This window comes from Pleurodeles waltl, chromosome 1_1 (genome assembly GCF_031143425.1).
Source record: "Pleurodeles waltl isolate 20211129_DDA chromosome 1_1, aPleWal1.hap1.20221129, whole genome shotgun sequence".
NCBI lineage: Eukaryota > Metazoa > Chordata > Amphibia > Caudata > Salamandridae > Pleurodeles > Pleurodeles waltl.
Window position 1 is genome coordinate 936855107 of NC_090436.1, and position 22432 is coordinate 936877538.

At 43.4% G+C, this 22432-nt stretch overlaps 1 protein-coding gene across 2 annotated transcripts in view; it reads right to left on the reverse strand.

Annotated features, from left to right (window-relative positions):
* PRSS12 (serine protease 12) overlaps positions 1-22432 on the reverse strand; it is a 562235-nt gene that overhangs the window by 426443 nt on the left and 113360 nt on the right. For both annotated transcript variants that reach the window (XM_069230157.1, XM_069230158.1), the window contains exon 3: positions 19728-19906. In XM_069230157.1, the coding sequence (XP_069086258.1) occupies positions 19728-19906 (179 nt within the window). The remainder of the gene's footprint in view (positions 1-19727; positions 19907-22432) is intronic.

Consider the following 22432-nt stretch of genomic DNA (forward strand, 5'->3'; position numbering starts at 1 on the left):
CAATGAACTATATAGCTAGAACAGGAGTCTGAGCTGAGTTTGGGCTGTGCAATAAAGATGAGGACAATGATAATCTTCTCTGAGCCAATTTGATCTCCTTGCTTTGAACACCCACTGCTCTTTGCAAATAGCCATCCAATGTAGAATTGGAAGTGGACGGAACTGATGATGTATTACGCCTACCCATGTTTTGCTAGTGTCATGTAAAAGACAGAGACCCCTCTTGTACCTTAGATGCTGCAAAAATGTAAAAAACAATTATCAAAATAAAAATATAAAAAGAACAGACCAAAGGGGGATGGCCAAGCCCAGCCTCGCACAGCCAGCCCTATTTTTGGCCCGGGCACATGACCGTTGACAAAGTGCACTGGTTATGTGTGCCTCCTGGCGCTTTGAAGCTGGGAGGTGGTGTGCCCTCTGCTGTGATTGATGCTGGGAGAAAGGGCAGGGTTCAAGGCCTCCCCCTCGAGTCTCGTGTGCGTCCCGTGCTGAGGACAAAGTGCACCGATTATATGCCCTCCTGGTGCATTCCAGCTGGGAGGTGGCGTGCCCTCTGCTGCGATTGCTGTTGAAGGAAAAGTGGGTTTCAAGGCCTACCCTGCGAGTCTAGTGCGCATCCCCAACTAATCAAACTCCTTCATTCCCTTTAAGGAGACATCATGCATAAATATTTCCGTCTGAAGAACCTGGGTGGATTAAAGGCTATGCACTTTGTTTTATTAATATTTATTTATAGCCCGTGAGACTCACAGAAACCAGAACATTTTCCTAGCAAGGTTTGCAGGCCACCTGAGGTTTTTGATATTAAGAGGATATCATCAGCAACAAGGAGGGCAGGGATTTTCTCACCCCTCAATTTGAGGGGGACATTGTTACAGTTGTACAAATGCTCAATTACCCTGTTGATATAGAAAGTAAACAAGGTTGGTGCCAAGACACAACCTCGGCGGACATCCCTTTCAAAAGGAATTCTTTCCATCAATTATCCCCTGTCCCCACATCTAACCTGCGCATAGTTGTTACTGTGCAATCATATGATTAGTGACAGCAGTGAACCTGGCAAACACATTTTATGGAGATCCAGCCATAACTTCCCCCTAGGAACAGGGTTGAAAGCTGCCCTTAAGTCTACAAAGACCATGTACAGGTGCTCTCACCTTAACTAGACAGTCTTCCAAACCTATAGGGAGAAATAAAAGACTCGATCAGTTGTACTGGTACTCTCCCCAAACCCACCCTGCAAATGAGAAAGAACCCCTGGCTCATGTATCCAATCCTGGACACTAGCAAGGATCTGCCTGCTGAAGATTTTTGGGGCAGTATCAATGGGGCTAATAGGTAGATACTTAGCCTGATTGTCCCTAGTGCCTTTCTCAAAAATAGGGATTATTTCTGCCCCTTTCTAGCTTGCAGGGGTATCAGAGCCTGCCACAATTGTATTTGAAAGCAAGTTAATATACGGTCCCCAAATATGTGGTTCCGAACTAAATATGTCAGCCAGGATTTTGCCCAACCCCACCGCTTTACCTTCCTTCATTGAATCAATAGCCATCAAAGTCTCATCTAAGGTGATTTAAATGTGATTCAAGTTTCTCTCATTTGTGCTCTATGGGACCCTGCAAATAATATCATGGGAATCAAGGTCCCATTTGGCTGACTGATACAGCTCCTTAAAATGCTTGAACAATACTTCTCATTGAATATGGAACTCATCTAACTTTATAAGATTTCTACTACCATGTGCAAATGTTGCCAGAACGTATTTTTCCTTGTAATTTTCAAACTAGTGGCCAGATCGCACGAATTTGACTCCTCCTACTCACTCTTACTGGTAATCGGGATGAGCTTGTTTTTTTCTAGTAGCTAGAGTAACTTCTTTCGTGCCTTCCCTTAATTGTCTTAATTAGCTCACATTTGGCCTTCCTGCTAAAGGATTGAACCAGCTACTTTCTGCAGCTCTGCAGTTATGAGAGGAAACTAGTTTGGAAAAATGATCTTTTAGGCGATTGATCATACAACGATGAATAAATAGTATGGGAATCGAATTGGGAGACAGTACCATCTATTTCAGCATATTTCGTAGGGCAATCTTTAATATGTGGCCATCTAATAGACCTTCTGTAAAGAAATGGCTCCCTGTTGCAGTTACCCCCCACTTTTTGCCTGATACTGATGCTGACTTGACTGAGAAGTGTCCTGGGACCCTGCTAACCAGGCCCCAGCACCAGTGTTCTTTCACCTAAAATGTACCAATGTTTCCACAATTGGCCCAACCCTGGCACCCAGGTAAGTCCCTTGTAACTGGTACCCCTAGTACCAAGGGCCCTGATGCCAGGGAAGGTCTCTAAGGGCTGCAGCATGTCTTATGCCACCCTAGGGACCCCTCACTCAGCACAGACACACTGCTTGCCAACTTGTGTGTGCTGGTGGGGAGAAAATGACAAAGTCGACATGACACTCCCCTCAGGGTGCCATGCCAACCTCACACTGCCTGTGGCATAGGTAAGTCAGCCCTCTAGCAGGCCTTACAGCCCTAAGGCAGGGTGCACTATACCACAGGTGAGGGCATAGGTGCATGAGCACTATGCCCCTACAGTGTCTAAGCAAAACCTTAGACATTGTAAGTGCAGGGTAGCCATAAGAAAATATGGTCTGTTAGTCTGTCAAAAACGAACTCCACAGCTCCATAATGGCTACACTGAATACTGGGAAGTTTGGTACCAAACTTCTCAGAATAATAAACCCACACTGATTCCAGTGTTGGATTTATAAAAAAATGCACACAGAGGGCATCTTAGAGATACCCCCTGTATTTTACCCAATTGTTCAGTGCAGGACTGACTGGTCTGTGCCAGCCTGCTGCTGAGAGACGAGTTTCTGACCCCATGCGGTGAGAGCCTTTGTGCTCTCTGAGGACAGAAACAAAGCCTGCTCTGGGTGGAGTTGCTTCACACCTCCCCCCTGCAGGAACTGTAACACCTAGCAGTGAGCCTCAAAGGCTCAAGCTTCGTGTTACAATGCCCCAGGGCACTCCAGCTAGTGGAGATGCCCGCCCCCTGGACCCAGCCCCCACTTTTGGCGGCAAGTCCAGGAGAGATAATGAGAAAAACAAGGAGGAGTCACTGGCCAGTCAGGACAGCCCCTAAGGTGTCCTGAGCTGAGGTGACTCTGACTTTTAGAAATCCTCCATCTTGCAGATGGAGGATTCCCCCAATAGAGATAGGACTGTGACCCCCTCCCCTTGGGAGGAGGCACAAAGAGGGTGTACCCACCCTCAGGGCTAGTAGCCATTGGCTACTAACCCCCCAGACCTAAACACGCCCTTAAATTTAGTATTTAAGGTCTTCCCTGAACCTAAGAATTTAGATTCCTGCAACTTACCGAAGAAGAAGACTGCTGAGCTGAAAACCCCTGCAGAAGAAGAAAGAAGACACCAACTGCTTTGGCCCCAGTCCTACCGGCCTGTCTCCTGCCTTCTAAAGAAACCTGCTCCAGCGACGCTTTCTCCAGGACCAGCGACTTCTGAATCCTCAGAGGACTGCCCTGCTTCAAGAGGAACAAGAAACTCCCGAGGACAGTGGCCCTGTTCCAAAAAGACTGCAAATTTGTTTTAGAGGAGCAGATTTAAAGACCGCTGCAATCCCCGCAAGAAGCGTGAGACTTGCAACACTGCAGCCGGCGACCCCGACTCGACTGGTGGAGAACCAACAACTCAGGGATGACCCTCCGGCGACTCCGAGACTGTGAGTAACCAAAGTTGTCCCCCCTGAGTCCCCACAGCGACGCCTGCAGAGGGAATCCCCAGGCTCCCCCTGACCGCGACTGCCTGACTCTAAAATCCCGACGGCTGGAAAAGGCCCTGCACCCGCAGCCCCCAGCACCTGAAGGATCGGAACTTCAGTGCAGGAGTGACCCCCAGGAGGCCCTCTCCCTTGCCCAGGTGGTGGCTACCCCGAGGAGCTCCCCCCTTGCCTGCCTGCATCGCTGAAGAGACCCCTTCGTCTCCCATTGATTTACATTGGAAACCTGACGTGTGTTTGCACACTGCACCCGGCCGCCCCAGTGCCGCTGAGGGTGTACTTTTTGTGTGAGCTTGTGTCCCCCCCGGTGCCCTACAAAACCCCCCTGGTCTGCCCTCCGAAGACGCGGGTACTTACCTGCTGGCAGACTGGAACCGGGCCACCCCCTTCTCTCCTTTGAAGCCTATGCGTTTTGGGCACCACTTTGAACTCTGCACCTGACCGGCCCTGAGCTGCTGGTGTGGTGACTTTGGGGTTGCTCTGAACCCCCAACGGTGGGCTACCTTGGACCCCAATCTTAACCCCGTAGGTGGTTTACTTACCTGCAAAACCTAACAATACTTTACCTCCCCCAGGAACTGTGAAAATTGCAGTGTCCACTTTTAAAACAGCTAAATGTGTTTTATGTAAAAAGTATATATGCTACTGTGATTATTCAAAGTTCCTAAAGTACTTACCTGCAATACCTTTCAAATGAGATATTACATGTAGAATTTGAACCTGTGGTTCTTAAAATAACTAAGAAAATATATTTTTCTTTAACAAAACCTATTGGCTGGATTTGTCTCTGAGTGTGTGTTCCTCATTTATTGCCTGTGTGTATGTACAACAAATGCTTAACACTACTCCTTTGATAAGCCTACTGCTTGACCACACTACCACAAAATAGAGCATTAGTATTATCTCTTTTTGCCACTATCTTACCTCTAAGGGGAACCCTTGGACTCTGTGCATGCTATTCCTTACTTTGAAATAGCACATACAGAGCCAACTTCCTACACCTTCTGTTATTAGATTGAAAATCAGGTGCTGGCCAAGTGGCAGTTGCCCCCATGTCATGAATAGGAATACCTGTCAATGTTAAGGTGAGGGTGTTATGATTGCTGTCTACTCTACAACCCTCATGTCCCCAATGTTTGTCCATAAACGTAAATCCAGCAGGATATAATCAATATTGCTTTTAGTCATGGCCCTCTTAACAAAGTGTGCCTAGGGGTGCGATCAGAGAGTGAGCTACCATTGCACGCCTGTAACCCATGTGTAAGAGCAAATAATCCTAGTTGAGAGGCCCCCAAAAATATCTTTTTTATATATGGGGATGTTAGTTTAGGGATATTCCAGGCCCTAGCCTCCTTTTTTTTAATCAGACTACATATGGTTCATTTTGGTTCAACTGATGTATTAAAGTCACCTGCAACTAACAAAGGATGACTAGCAACATTATGTCCCAAATATTCTTCCAGAATATAGGGGGTCATAGACCGCCAGGGCCGGGGACCGCGGATGCACCGCCAACAGGCTGGCGGTGCATCCAGGCCAATTCTGACCGCGGCGGTAAAGCCGTGGTCAGAAAAGGGAAACCAGCGGTTTCCCGCCGGTTTTCCCCTGGCCTGAAGAATCCTGCAGCGCCACCATGGGGATTCCGACCCCCTTCCCGCCAGCCTGGTTCGGGCGGTTTTGACCGCCAGAACCTGGCTGGCGGGAACGGGTGTCGTAGGGCCCCTGGGGGCCCCTGCAGTGCCCATGTCAATGGCATGGGCACTGCAGGGGCCCCCTAAGAGGGCCCCACAAAGGTTTCAGTGTCTGCATAGCAGACACTGAAAATCGCGACGGGTGCAACTGCACCCGTCGCACCCTTTCCACTCCGCCGGCTCCATTCGGCGCCGGCATCCTCATGGAAGGGGGTTTCCCGCTGGGCGGGCGGACGGCCTTCTGGCGGTCGCCCGCCAGCCCAGCGGGAAACTCAGAATGACCGCTGCGATCTTTTGACCGCAGTACGGTCTTCTGGCGGTTCCCGCTTGGCGGGCGGCTCCCGCCGCCCGCCAAGATCAGAATCACCCCCATAGACTGTTACTGAGTCCTTGTTGTCCTTTGAACATCAACTACACACATTAAACTTTTTCAAAGATGGAAACTTATCGAAGGAAATGATAAGCCCCAGTATATCCGGGGATCTTATATTTCATACCTTGATTTTTATATTAAGTGACATTTTGATCCAGAATGTTAACCACCGAGATGGACGACCTGGGGCAGATGGTACTGCAGCTGCACTAAAAGGAAACCCAGTCTATGAAGTGGTGAAACTGCCCAGGTTTCCTGGAAGAGACACACATGGAATGAATCAACGAAACTGCTGCAGCTTGGGTTTCTGTTCTTTGAATTCAATCCCGCTTCATTCCAGGAGAGTGTTCTTAAAACAGCATGTTCCAATACATATGCGTTTCCAATAAGGGGGGGGAGGACAATCAACCACACTCTGGTTGGATAGTGGCCGGTCGATTAATAGTGCTGGACAGTTGGTAAGTTAGTTAGTTAGTTAGTAAGTCAGTCTACAGCCCTTCAATCACAATTTAGGGTCCATCCGAGTGTTGCATTCAATGATGGAATTTCAGGAACCTCCCTCCCCTACCGGAGTACTTTAGGAGACTCAATAGACGTTGCTTTTGTTGACTAGTGGGAGAATGTACTAATTTGAATCAAATGCAAAAAAACATTAGTTGGAGTTGAGGTTCACTACACCCCTCCACTATACCTCCTCAGTTCATTTTAATGACATTGTGGTCCTAAGGGTCATTTTGGGGGTATACGCATTCAACATGTCAAATATCTGACCTTATAGCAGAAAGGCAATGAATTGAATGCCTAATCCAGTGTATTACCTTGTTTTTCAAAGATTCCTTGTCCTCTCTGGAGGTAGAAGAAATCTTTGGCACATTTCTAATGTACAGTATATGTTCACCAGAATAATCTGGCACATAATGTGGATCTGTGTTATCAAGCAGTAAGCTTTGCCTGGCTAGTCATAGATGATTCTCATGAAAAGACTTCCTGCTTCCTAGATCAGAGTACTGTATCAAGCTTGACTTTTTACATTTTAGACAGCTTGCAACTGTAGATACAATGGGGGGGGGGTGCCGTAACTCTGTCGACCCCATCCAATACCACCTCACCACGGGAGCCCCCCCAACTAAAAGCAACACTCCTCAGGCAGGAGGCACTTGACATTCACTGCCAAGGGCAGGGTTATCTTGATGACCACCCACACCTACCCCTTCCTTATATGAAAGAACTTAGGATTGTGAGGAAACCACCTTTGTAGATAGACCTTGCACCTGAGCTCTTAGCTACTTAACCCCTTCCCTTAGCAAAAGGAGTATATCCTTGAAGTCCTCTCTCTGCTAGGATTATTATTGCTAATACCAGACAAAGATATCACAGAGGAAATAAAGAGTATGTGTGCTCTCTAGTAAGCATGTGTACTTTGAAAAGGGCTAGGAACCCTAATGCATTTCAAATCCTGTTCAGGGCAGACAGGGGCTATTGGGCCAAAACCTTGAACTAAATACTACAAAATGCAATTTGATTAGTGAATACAGGGTCGACTCCACCCCCACCAATACTCTCTTCCAACTAGCTGACCCTATCAATTATATTCCAGTACTGTGTAGAAGAGGCAGGAATTAGACACAGCTGTAGATTACTTTATGCTGACCCCAGAGGGTCAGTTTGCTCATTCCCATGCCCAATACTGATGTGGGCAGAAACATTTCATGACCTTACCTTCTTGACAGTCTCTCATCCTGCATGTCCAGTTAGGCTCTTCCTTGACTCAGCCAGCAGGCATGCCTTTAATGTACTAGGTAGACCCCTAGTACTCCAGCAGAATGCTTAGGCTTCAGGTGATGTCCCCCACCTCTCTGACACTGACTACCAAATAGACAGCAAACCTTGTAACAGAGCAGTCCTTCGAGTACTCTGTGTAGCACCCTCTTCCTTGGTCATGAAACATGTGGAACTGGAAAAAAAAGTGAAGTGCGTTGGTTCTCATTTTTATATACATTTTTCAGACAGGAGGTGTGGATCCCCTGTCTTATTCTTCAGAACTGGTTTAGGTTGGTTCCTTTTCAAATGTCATTTCCAGGTTGCTCTCCATTCACAGTCTTTGTGTACAATGAGGTTTCTCACAACAGGAAAAAAATGAGTCTGACTCCATCCAAAGAGTACCCAAAACATGGTTGGCATATGACCTCTCTGCACCAGACTGTCGTCAGCCTTCTGGAAGCAGTACTCGGGGACAGACGAAAGTGCAGGCCTGACCTATAAAACTACTCACCTTGAATAACAGAAACTAAGGGCCTACACCTCACTCCTAACATCTAACAAATAGCAGTGCTTAGAAAGAAACAATCAGTAGTTCCTTGTTAACAAAGACTTAATGGAATTTCAAACTGCAGCTCTGTCTCCACCCTCCTCACTTTAGTGTCTAGATCTCCTCCTTCCAGACAATACACTTCTGCCGTCTGATAAAACTGTCCTCAACTTCCATATAGTGCCAAGACAAACTGATAGCATCCAAGATGGATCCCACTGACTTCAGTATTGACTCCCACAGAGACAGTCCTAGTACCACACAGGTACTTCCCGCTCAGTGTACACGCAGATATGCCTGAGAGGCACACAGGATGTCAGCACAAGGCTGAGGGTGTCACATGACTGTGTAACTTAACACAAGAGTGGACAGTGGACCATGCTGCAAATGACACAGAGAAAAAAATCTGCTCAAACTACAAATCACAAAACACAGAATACTGCTACCACCACCCTACATGATAAACCTAGGACCAGGGCATTCTTGGAGGGCCCCTTCAGGTTAGATGACAGACTGCAAATTTTCATGGACAGGCCTACACCTCTTCACATATGCTAGAATAGTGTGACACCAGAGCCAAATTGAGAGTCAGGATACCAGTTCCACATGCAGTTGGGCACTGATGGCCAAAGTTCACAGCCGTTTAGCACACAGGTGACATGCCTGCCCCAACATGGAACCTCATGAGAAAATAAATGCTTTATTGCTGCTAAGAAGCTGTACTGCTAGCTTTGAATTACTGTAACCTGAAGACATTATTTAAAACATGAGAGTGACAAAAAGGGTAAAGAAAAGAAAGAAAAAATAATTGGCAAAGTAAAGTATTGGTCCACGAGTCCTGGCACTGCAGTGCACTTCTTTTTAGACATACGAACACAATCACCAGGCATTCGAAAACAGAATTCAAAAGTTGGTACTCACTTCATTTCTCAAAGATCATAGTAATGCTGGAAGTGGCGTAAGTGGATATCTGATGAAGTGACAGTGTTAGGAACAGATAACAGGGAGACATACAGATTTCAAATAAGAATACAGAGGTTACCACTGCTATTACTTCCTGGTGACAAACAATTTGCATGTGTTTCATTTAAGGGTCACCAGGGTTAGCAGTCATTGCCCTAGTTAGCCCCTTGCGAACCCTTGCAATGCTTTTGTGAGCCCTGAGTTGCAAAGACAGTGCCAGGAGCAGAAAGGGAGTAGGGCTCTGATATGCCTGTTTAATGTATTTATTTGTTTTAAATGCACCTCAAATTGTTTTTAAAGTTCTCCTCAGATGTCAGTGTGCTATAAAAAACAACTAAGAGTTTTGACATTACAGTGGCAAATCCTGCTTGGTTTACATAGGACATTTGGGGGCACACTTGAAAGGAATGAAAGAGGATACCAAGACAGTTCTTGTGGATCCACTGGCCAGTTGCTGCAAAACCCTGCTTTTGTTCTACCAGTCTTCTATCACTGGATTTATTGGGGATAGAGTGGCTGCTTCAAACTAGATTTTTGTGTGGAAGGACACTAGCATTACTAGAGTATGCTCCCCATACATACCCTCGGAGCCCAAGTTTAGTGTGGAAGAAGACTTTCACTATCTTGAAAATACCTAAAGAGAGAAGGGTTGGTCCTTGGAACATTTACAGCATTGGTTAGGGCATAGCCAGAAATAATTCCCACCCACTAGCTCGGCCCAGGTGCCTTTAGGCTCTCTCTCCAAAACACTGCTGGGTCTGAGGAAAAACAGAAGAGGACTGGACCTGCTGTCTGTGACCTGAGAGGAGCACTGAGGGACTGGACCCACTCCCTCTTGTACATAGGACAAAGAAGTGGACTCTAAGGGTCATAAGGCTGACCTTATTTTGAAGCTAGAGGGATACAACAAGCTATAAAAGCCCTTTCCAGCAACTTCCCAGTTGACCAGTGGCAACTGAAACAGACCCTCCAGTTGGCCCGAAAACTGTGCGTCTCTAAGTGCCTCCCGTGGAGGCTTTAGAAGTGTACTTCTGTGGTGAATTGGGACTTAGTCAGAAGGTAAAATCTTTGACCAAGACGGACCTGGTTAGTATATCTGACCAGTACTTCATCGCAGCCAGCCTCAAATTGGGTCTAGGCCCCATTTTACTCCAACTATTGACTATCATTGGTACTTTGTGCTTCTTGGTGCTAGTCCTACTTTAAACTTTAAAATGTCATATTGCTGCTTTCCCTTGTATGTTTATCAATTTGGTGTCCTTTTATTTATTAAAGTTTACTGTATTTTTCTAATTTGTTTTGAGGTTTTTATTGTTTAGCATTCTGACGCTATTACTGTTTAAGTACAGCATATATACTTTCCACATAGCCACAAGAAAACCTTGTCTGCTCTGTACCATAGCTACTAAGGGGTTGAGCCCAGGTTATTTTTCTGACTTTGAGTGTTCACTCTGACAAGGGTTGTGACTATTTCTTGAGGTGGGTAGGCATCCTCCCCAAATATTAATACAAATATATACAGAGGGTCAATCGCAACCACTACCTATATTGGCTATATACCCAAGTAAAACAACATGGGCACAACAATAGATCCCTGAGGGACTTCTCACGTTAGGAATGGAGTCAGAGGTATTGTTGCCCATCCCAACATTGATTTGTGGTTAGTCGGTAATGAAGACAAACATCCAGTGAACCTATATCTGAAACCCATGCAGAAATCAACAATAGCCATGAGAAGTTTATCGCCGACCATAAAGTACACCACTGATAAACTGAGGAGGATGAGGATGCAGACATCATCACTACCCAGCATGCAGTCAAATATTGGTATGGAGCTAACAGCTTGTGTTTGTTAATGTGTGTGGCAAGTTGATCAGTAATGCAGTTCTTTATAACCTTTTGTTCTGTTTCTCTAGTGGAACCTGAAACTTTTAATTTAATAGACTATGCATTGCACTTCAGAAAGGATTTAATTTGCTAAATAAATGCTATTGCCATGGACAAACAAACACCACCCTCAAGGTTTCATCTGTTCATTTGTACACCTATTGATGCAAAAGCAAATGAAGCAGGGCTCAGATGCTTTAGTTAAGTGTGCTCTATGAGGTAGGGAGTACTGGGTAGGCCTCTGTGCTTCTGTGTATGTCCTTATTTTGAAGGTGTAGTTCCACTCTCTATGAGGTGTAGAAAAACACCCCTGCAAGGATAGTGCACTTCAGAGGTGTATGTCAGTAGCAGTGTTTATTTAATTTTCTCTGCTGCTAGGCCCATGCAGGGACTCAATCTATCCTGGTAAATGAAGAAAAAAAGTTTTTTTAGCGTCACAAGTCTCTGACGGCCTCATTATGAGTCCCACGGTAATCATAATGGAGCTAGTAACATGAGTTTCCAAATCCTGTGGTAACTGTGTGAATTCAGTGCATTTCACCTGTATATTTCGGCTGCTTGAAAATAGCTTAAATGTCTGCGTAAAACTCCAGGGAGAAATAGGGAACCTGATGCAGATTTCTCTGCTCATAATTTCGGAGGGAATCCTCAGTGTACACGTTGTAATAGCAAAGCTATGGCTTGCCCCCAAGAATTATGACTGTACGGGGTATTGGTAATTCTGGAATAGGGAATACCAGGCTCGAAACTTTGGCATTCATAATGAGGCTTTGAGTGTACAATTTTCCTTGGAGGAGTGTGAAGGTCATGAAGTCTGATGAACCTAGGTCATGAAGCAGGGTATTCCCGAGAAGATGGGGCCCCTGGCTGACCTCTTTCCCAGACTAAAGTACCTTCTGTAGACTAAAGTTTTTTAAAATTTCTTGTAGTTTAATAAGCAATGTAACCGAGAGCCAATAGAAAGGACAGGGAAAGATATACTAAATAAGGCAAGAGAGAAACATCGAAAAGAGAGCAAGAGTGGGGGAGCAGGAGAGTCAGGTTAACAATTAGGTTCCACCAGAGAAGGAGGCATAAGAGGGATAGGAGTGAATTTATCAAGTGCAAGATGGATGAGAAGGTAAGAGGGCGAACTAAGTGCAAAGCTGGGAAGGCAAGGGGAGGGGCAGAGTGACAGGGAAGTGTGAATCATATAAATAAAAAGGGAAAGTAGTGATTGAAGAAACAGGAACATATGTGAGCTGAGATGAAAAGTGTTCTTGGTGGAGTTAAGGTTAAAGTTATTGAAGGAGAGGCAAAAAAGAAATTAAAGTAAAAAGATAGTGAGTATTATTAGTCAAAGACAATGTTGATGACTCCGCCTGAGTTGAGACCTGCAGGTCAAACCAAAATGAGGAATGGACGTGAGAAGAGAGAGGTAGATTTGTGATGGAAAGTGGGCTAGATATGTATGTGAATGTGGGACAGGTAGACGTCGATTTGAGAGAATGATTCAATCGGAGGTAGGAGGCAAACTTAGAGGAACCTGAATGAGAGTAGTAATAGGGTGCAAAGCAATAGAGAAGATAATAACATCGACAGCTACAAAAGTGAACGAATGAGAATGGGTGTTCTGGGACAGACATAAGCAATAGGAATAACACAAAGAAAGGTGGCAGTGGGGTGGAACACATTATAGAGAGAGAGCGACTTGGATTTAAAAGGATTACAGTGGTGTTGTGAAGAAGCAAACTGGGAGAGACAAGAACAAGATATGACGAGGTATGAAAACTGTGAAAGAGATGAGTATTTCAGGATAAGTAGTAGTAAAAGGAAGACGGGAAAGGAAGGTGATAAGATAGGAGTTGTGCAGATGATAAGGACACTAAGGCAGAAATGCGAGTCATGAAGAGATAGTGAAAGAAAGGGAGTTGGGGTTATTTGGCAAAGGTAGAAATTGTGTCTGCATTTCATTAACACTGCCCTAAATGTTTGATTGTTAATTCGAGTCATGTACTTTCTTTGATGTCACAAGGATGAAGGGCACTTCATGGAAAGTCAACAGAGGTCATATGATGTCACTTCATGCGATGTAACTGAGGTCAAAGGACATGCAACTTCTAACACACCTAGCACTTCAGTTGGAAGTTTATGTGCGTGATTGCTTGGTGTTCAGTATTTTGGTGGCTCCTGCTGAAAGGGAGTGGTACTGCACAAAAACTTCCAAATATCTGCATGGGCCCGTGGCGTCCATCAATTAACACTCACGAGGCACTGGTTATGGAATATTGCACCTCAAATACATCAGCAATTAGTTACAAACTGTAATGGGGCCTCCAAGGTATGCCATCCGAAGTTCAAGGTGCTCCTAAGTTTAATCTTAATAATTAAAATAATTAAAACTTTAAGAGAGCCTTCATATGAAAATAGAAACAACTCAGGCACAAAAATGTGGGTGTAACCAGTAAGTGGATGGTGTATTTTAAGAAAAAGTGAAGCTCACTTTTATAAGCGGCTGAATGGTTGAAGCGGCAGAGATTGTAAAGGGTAGTGGACGGTTGCGATATAACCTTCCGTAGTCAGTCAGTACAGCGTTTCATGCTGTAAATTATTTCTCAATACACATCCTTTAACCCTAGGGCGTGGGGAGGGAGGCGGCTGGGGGTAGTGTTGGGTTGTAATTTATTTGCACTTGAAAGCCTCCTTGGGGTGGCCCCAGATGCTTCAGAAATATTGCCATTCATTCATAGCTAACAAAACATGTAAAATGCCTTTCCAACTATTTAATAAAGTCATTTGACCACACACCTCCCTCAGCGCGCAGAAGCAGTCAGCAGGATTTAGGCACCCAGTCATTGCAAGAAGTCATGCAAAAAAGGGTATTCATTTCCACGTGACAAATGGTTCGAAGCCTGGGTGGTAAATCACGTGCTCACAGCCGCCTTTTATAATGAGTATGACCTTGGGAGCTGAAGGCTCTTAGTGACCTCCTGAAGAGCTGGCAGTGAATTGTCTTCCAGGTGTATTTCTTTTCGTTTTAGACACAAAAGAAACCATGTAAGACAATTATATGGAAAAAGATAGAAGTTGCTCAACTACGTTGTGCCTGATGAAGAGTCCGATGGAGTGGTATGTCCTCTCCGCTTGATGGTGAGTGGCCGGGGTTTTCCTAAAGCAGGAGCACTTGAGCTGATTTTACAGGCTGGAAAACCTGGCCTGTTAAATCAGAAGTTCAGCCCCGTCCCTGTGCCCCCAGCCCCTACCCATCCCCCTCATGTGACAAGTGAGGAGCATGCACTGCTCTCCTTGCCAGCCCGTAGCCTCCACTTACCTGCAACATCCACCCCAGCACCTTCTGGTATCCCGCACAAGTCCCATCTACCATACTGCAAGGGCCTCAAGGTAAGGCAAGGTTTAACAAGGATAAGCACCTGTCTCTGTTATCATAAGACGGTGGTTTAGCTAAAAAGTGTGGAATAAAGTTTGGTGTAGATCTGCAGAAGTGGACACCAGTACAGAATTATCTACAGGACAGCTGGTGTGCAGGAAATATCTATCACTGGAGCAGCTCCACTGTCCATTTCCCCGATTACAATTTACAATTCTACAACTCCATCAAGAAGTGATATGAGACAGCAATTCCACTTAACAGCATTATTGGCAGGTCCACTGGAATTATGTGATTTTGTAGCTGCGGCGTTTTCGGCATAATTATCGATTTGTAGCATTTGCCCAATAATACATTCTCTGCTGCATAATCTGTAGATTTTTAACAAAAAAACATAGATCTACTTCAAACGGATCAATAGTTACCAAAACATGCAGCCACACGTGTTGCCCTGCAGGGGAAGGCCCTTTGAAAAGTTTGAATGGTCATCTTTGATTTGCTTATTGATTTATCATGTTGTCAAACTGGTACTAATGAAATCAAACCTAAGCCCAGATACTGTCAAAGTGCATAAAGAATAAAAAAAATGACGTAACACCTTCACAAAATATGCAAAGTTATGCAGCACAATTTGCCTTTTCTTGCTGCATGATTTAGTAAAAGCTGACACTTAATTTGTTGCTCCCCTGCTGCAATATTCCTTTGCAGTGCCATGATTATAGTGTATTATTCCTGGAAAATGTTACAGAATTGAGCATTTTACAGATGTGTAACTATGGAAAAAATACATTTCCAAATGTGACATTAAGTCCAACTCTAATGAAGCATTTTCACTCAAGCAAACCATTTGCACCTGTGGGTCAGCCAAGAAAAGAAGCACAACCACCCAATAGGGTCAGATAGTGGAAACAGCGGACCCAGGTGATTCAAGGCGTTCCTTTTCTGTACCTGCAGATACCGTTCTTCATTTCATATGCTCAAACAATAGAGTAACGTCATTAGCATGAGCTGCAGATGCACTTTACTGCAACAATAATTATTAGTCACTTGTGTTTCACTAACGACGTAGACCCATAAAGTTTTTTTCAAGGTGAGATACTTGTCCTATTGTTTTGTTCCTAAGGTATTAAGTACAATGTTAGGGGGGAATGGTGCAGTAAATAAAGAGCAGATTCGTCCACCCATAGCTTGGTCAGTGAGATTGGGGAATGTAAGCTTCAGATTTTCCAACAATCAGGCTGGCACATAATGGTAAAATATATTATAGGACAATCGGAGTGCCTGAGATGGGCTTCAGGGGCAGTGAAAAGGGAGAGGAGTGTGCATTGGTAGGAGTGCTAAGTGAGAACAAACATAATATTTAGTAAAATAAACATTTGTTAGGACTTTTGTTGAAACCTGTCTTTGCCCCTTTAACTCTGATGTACCTTGTAGAGTCTTGGGGGAATCATATAGAATTGTGGGGTGTCCTGGATAACCAGTGGATCAAGTTGGTTGGTGTGTTTTTTCCAGTGGAGGCTATATCTGTGGTGGATGTAATAAAAAGAGATTGCAAATTTTCACAGTGTGTGACAACTCTCTTAACATAATCCAAATGAATTTTCTTGGACATATTTTCTGTTATATTTTGTAACTAACTTTTCTTTCATTATTAAAATTAGCTTTCTTTCATTATTGTAATTTGCTTGTTTTGTATGATGGGGGGATGTGTTGTAGCCTGTCTCTGATGTAACCTGTGCAGTCTTGGGGGCAACATATGGAACTGTAGCGTGTCCTGGACAATAGGTGGATCAGTTGGTTGAAGGCATGTCCAGAGGAGGCTGTGCTATCTGTGATGGATGCAATAAAGAGAGATTGTGCGATTTCACAGTGTGTGTGGACTCTCTTAATAACTTTCAAAACAGAGAGACAGAGGGAGTGTGTGTGTGCGCTTTTATCTATGTGTATGTAAACATTCCTTATGAAATCCAACAGACACCTCACCATAAATGGCTGAAAGCCCCTGCACCAAACTAACAGATAATGCATTTATTAGGGGGGAAAGGTGTAAACAACCTAAATATCCCCCCTGAATCTATGCCCCTGCACCAAGTCCAGAAAACATCACAATTGTCTCCTTGTATTATATCCTTCTATGTGATAAACACTATATGATCAAATCCTTACTGCATATTAATGCCAACTACCGTACGTCAGTGGTTGTGGTAGTGCCAGACCATGGCCAATGATAAGCTACGGATAAACAATAGAGTTCATTAAAATAAAAACATGGCTGCCCTAGCAGATCTGGTTCAGATTGGGTTTAATCGTGTTTGCAAATAAAATATAATTTCTAAGAAATTGGGCACAGTACAATAGGCCCAGGACTGGCATGCATACGCTGGCCACTGAATAACAATACTTTTCCATGACCAGAATTTAAGAAGACTTCTCAGTTTGCTATCTGGTACACTTGATGTCACCTTCACTGGCAGATGCTGAATGCTAAATGATTTCCATCTTAGCCCATTGTGGTTTTACACATAGCTGTCGTGTAAGCCTGAATGACGAAATATCTGTAATCTGTTATATAGCGAGCTTTCCAATGGGCTTGTCTAAGGCTGCAGCTTAGAGTTCGCAATTCTCCACCCATGTGTCCAGTATGTATTGCTATTTATACAGCACACATGCAGCTTGGGGGCAGTGGAGTGCTGTGCCTGTAGGGATTATAGATAGAGCACATTGATAAGGGTTTAATTCATTTACAGTATACATGTTACATTACATTAACAAATTTATAATTTTTGCAATGTACCTAGAATTGCATACGTTTTAGGTTCACCTTGACAGTGTAATTGCTGGCAGAACTTAAGTGACCAACAGTTAAAGAGCTTTAAGAAGCACAACCAAGAAAGGTGCTTTGGCACTGCCCAACTGTTGATTACCCTGAGTACAGCATTTTAATGGGCAGACATTGTGTGCTTCCAATGGAAAAGAGTGCTTGTATTGCATGTTTTGATTTGTCGGAAAGCATCTGCTCAATACAGCAGTGCTGAGTTGGTTATAGTGATAAACCAATGACCAGGGTCATAGTGCCTCATGAGAAAACTTCTATTCAACAAAGGAGGCCTGAACTGGTGACAAGCCATTGAAAAGTTACAACACAAATCAGTATGCCAAGACTTTCTTATGAAAAGCATATGTTAATGCCAATATGCCTTTAAGGGAGGATTGGTTTTACACTGTGTCAAGGCCTGTAGCGAGGCAATTTGTTAAATAGAACGTCAAAGATTACTCTACTAGGCAAGGGTTTGATGTTGTTTGCCTCCTCTGACAGATCCCATGGGTAGACAATTTGTTCTAAAACAATCTGTTTTATGCCCTCTTAGTAGGGATGGTCTCTTGTTTTGCCTGCTGTGTTTTTGTACATATTTGTAATTTTGTTACTGACTGATGACTGCTTGTGTGAATGCCTATACTGTATAAACTAGGCCTGAGTTGGTTATACTGACAATGATAAAGACTATAGACCTGGTTGTTTTATTGGGAATGGTATCAGGGGTCATGTGTCTGATTTTTTTATTCTGGAATGTTAATGGCAAAGATATTGGGCTTCACATATTGTGAAAAACACACACTAACGCCATTATGTTGTTAAGGGTGTACTATTAATACACTGCGATAAAGCCTACAGATAGGTATTGTGTTGCATGTAAGTGCATCTTCTGCTACAGTGGGCAAGGTTTTGGCGTTTGTTGGCCCCTCGGACAAACCCAGGGGTAGAAGATTTGCACTGTTAGACTTCTTCGTAGCCACCATAAAAGTGATCGTATAGCGATCTGCCAACAATGACTTTGTGCATATTTTTATTTTATGACTGTGTGCTTGATTAGTGGCTTGTGAGAAATCTTTTGCTCAACATAGGAGGCCTGAGTTGGTTATGGTGTGAAGCCAAATTTAAAAGCTATTGGCTTAATTGATTTTTTGGGAAAAGTTACATCAGATGCAACAGGCCTGGTCTGCCTACTATTTCTAGTTTCAGCAAAGGATGTAAACCTAATGTGTTTTTACTTATGTTAAAGGTAATAGACCTTCCAGCATGGATTGGTATTGCTCCATGTTAAAGTCTGTAGAGAAGTATTTTGTTACATGGAATCTCACAAACTACCTTGGCTGTCAAGGGTTGTGTTGTTGGTTATCACCTTTTACAAAACTTATGGGTAGTAGATTTACACCATGATCGTCCTTGCTTGACCTGGTTAGATGGGACTGACAGGGTATAGCAAGGACGACCCTGACAGGTTTAGATGTCCGCCAGATTCTTAAGACAAATACACTCCACAATAAATAAATACACACCTATGTACATATAGCTACACATAGGGCCTTTAGATCAGCCCTATTCTGCCAATGGTCTTTTTGAGTGTTGTCCACATTCTGCTTCAGCCTGTGACAGCATGCAGTTTGGGAATAGGCCACCACACTCACTTCAGCCTTTGGCTCTATTTTACTCTGTCAACTCATTTAATCTGCAGTGCACCACTTCCCGCACAGCCACTGCTTCCCAATCAAGCGGCCAAAAGCATTATGTTAGCCATGTGGCACCAGGACAGCAATTATACATTAAACAAAACGCTATTCCAAGATAGCTACCCTGTCAATGTTTAATGACTATCTCAGAATGGTATTGTGCATGGTGGGTCAATGTTTTACCAATCCAAAAGGGTAAGGCATTGCTTCTAAACATAACTGTCATATTAGAAATTTTAAAATGCATCGACTACATACAATATCACTGCAAGATGAAGATCTGCTGCTATGTATAATTTTATTTTTAATTGCACACAAATGCCTGCCTTATTAGGGCATCAGAATGTTTTCTTTCTTCTACTTTTATTCTTTCAATTTATCCTGCATGTAGTAGTTAGATGTTTTGTATTTTGTTGTGAATGCTAAGTAGGTGAATGCAACAATGAGGCAGTGGGTGCATGTATTGATGCATGACTTTAAGGATGAGGGACAGAGTGTACTTATGATGACTTACTGAGCGCCTAAAATCAGTGACCAAAGACACACTTTCCTTTATAAACCAACCCTATTGGCTTGTTCAGTAAGCGCCAAAGCCAGAATTAGAAGCAAGGTCTTCAGGATAAGGTCACCATCTTTGCACCTAGAACACATTCTCGTTGGTTCCAGCTCCAACAAATAAAAAGCACTTTGCTGAAGCAAGGCGATGCGCAGTGTGACAAAGAAAAGTGGCTAGAAATGATGAACTGTGCACAGTGACAACATATTCAATATCAGGAAAACGGGTTTCAAGTCGAAGAGAATCTCAGTTCTGTGAGGAACTGCTCCTTACCATTCGTGAAGCTGCATGCAACTGCAGCAGCCGTATTCTGGGGGCATCTCCCACTCTGCCAGGTGTTTTTTTCACACAAGAGGATGTTTTCTTCCTCGCCTTGACAACTCACATCTGTCCAGTAGATGGGCATGAAACCCTCTCCAGAAATTGGGGCATGTTTTGCGGTGCCTTTATCCCTACAACAAAAAGCAAGGTTGTTTAACATGTCGTCCTAGGGTTAAGCGAATTCATTCGCTAAAACCCTGTCGATACAGGCACCAATTCACCCTTTCCACATGACAACTTATTTTCAAAGCAGCCTCAAGAGAGCCGGAAGTTCCGAAAATAGCCATTGTGCACGCGTTTTCCAAATTACTACATCTCTGAATATATTTTATCCTTGATTTCCCTCTAAATTCTAGTTATTGCTCGATGTTGCAGTATGGTTTATTCCAGACATCCTTAAAACATTGTTAAATTATGTGTTGTAATCTTGGCCATCAAGCTCTTGAGGCTGTCCAAACGAGCGCCAACAGTAATCTCACACTCTTCACTTTTAACATAATTCAGTCGACACCGAAAGATATTCCAATTTTCCCTAAGAAGGCTATTGTAATGCAGCTCTAGATGGCGGGGAATTATTTGAACAGAATGGTCCACATGAACGCCATAGGTGTGTATAACAGTCAGTCAGCTCTCCCTCCGGGAGCCCAGACAGGCAGATTAGTGTTGTGTGAAGGGGCACATACTTAAGACAGAAATTTGGAACGGAAATATAATTTAAACACACGAGCAAGCGATTCGGCAGACGAGTGATTGTCGTTGTGGGAAGCAACGAAATCTGACAGTTACAGCATTATTGGAATTACAAGCAGCACATGTGTTAGTCATTGGCCATAAAACCAATAAGGTTAGTGTGAGAACACAAGTGTAGGAGAGTGTGAGCGCATGCATGTGCGTGTCCCCTTTTAAAGGTTGAGCATGCAAGCACTTTGACCTATTGTGAGTATTGTGGGCTTTTAATCACGCTCATCACTTTCATTCGTTCCTGAGCTTGCCTTACAAAAATCCTTTGATGTCATTTGTAAATGTTCTACGTTTGTCCTGCCTTGAGGCTGTTTTTGTCACACCTTGCAGACTGCCCCGTTATATGGATTATTGCACGATTACCAATATACTTTAGCGTGGGCAAACTATTTTTCCTATTGTCTCTCCTCTTCGTGTTGCATAGTGGCCATGGCGCTCACAGAGCGAACAGTCACAACAGTGTGAACTCGATCAGCAGTATTGGAGCACTGATCACGTTGTTCACAATTATCTAGTCAGAGCCATTTTTTGTGGCTCTCCCTTTAGAACACTTGAAATTGGTAAATGCTTTATGTAAAACAGAAATCCTCTAAGAGAAAGCGGCTCTCCCGGCACAGCGGGAGAGCCGATACTATAATGTTCAAAGCACTTGGGAAAACTCGACCCATAATGCTTTACAAGCATTCCTTTTCACTACATTTTTGCCCATAACTCAGCCTGTGATGGTCTTAGGACAATAGGAGCACCACCAAAACATTCATCACAACACAAACCTTCTGTTTAAGTCATCTCTAGGTCCCCACACTAGGTTAACAGGGACCTCAAAATAATAACCTCTCCCACCATTCAGTTTCATTTTAAGTTATTTTACAGCTGGAACATTTGTTTTACAGCTGGAGTAGTATTGTAGTTGGCCATTTAGTCCTTAAATATATAATGTGCTATGCCCTCTAGGGGCTAAATATATGCTTGCATTGTATTATTTTCTGCCATTCTCATTTGATATGCTTATGCTCCCTATGGGCTAACTATATGGTTACATGGCTAGGTTTCTTACAGATGATATTTTTATTGGGGTGTCATCTAGGGATAGTTCTGAGCATTAAAGTCAACATACTACAATATTTGCTGCACTTGGTTGTCCCATGATGTTTTGCACGGCATTCAAAATGAAACGTTCACCAAAACCAGTTATGAAGTTACAATGCCAATAGCTCTAACTGAAGCAAATATGAGACCCATTGCATTACAAATGCTTGTTTCTGGATGTCTTTCTCTTTCTCTGTGCCAGACTCTAATGAGGAAAGGTAAGAACTAGTCCCTAACAAACATTTGTAATGGAATAGGTATTGCATTTGCTTGAGTTAGAGCTATTGGGTTGTAAATTCCTAACTGGGCTTTTCATGCCACATAAATTGGTCAATCCTGCCTCATAATTTGGTCTTTTCCTCCGACATAATTCCAGTGGCCCTGCATATAATTAAAGCACTTCCATTTACATTCTTCTTCTATCTGCAGCAAAAAATGAAAATGTTGCCATTTAGCATCCTAATTTAAATTTGCAATGCTTATTCCAATAGAATACTACTTTTACCACCACACTATCAGAGTTGCTGGCTGGTTAACACAATTCCCAAAAAAACAAGACAGCCACAGAGGAGTAACAAGAGAAATAAACTAGTAGAGTCATCCAAATATATAAAGAGTGTGCAAACAGTCATAGTCTAATAAGGATGTTAAGTTGGCCTGAATGATAGTCATAATTGCAATAAGTAGAGATTTATAAAAACATATACAACTATCATATAAACCCAATAAAAACCTTTTTCAGAAATAAACTTTTGGCATTGGACTATAATTACAAATTAAGCACTGCAAGCTAAAGGGTTTTAAAAGTGGCTGTACATATATTAAAA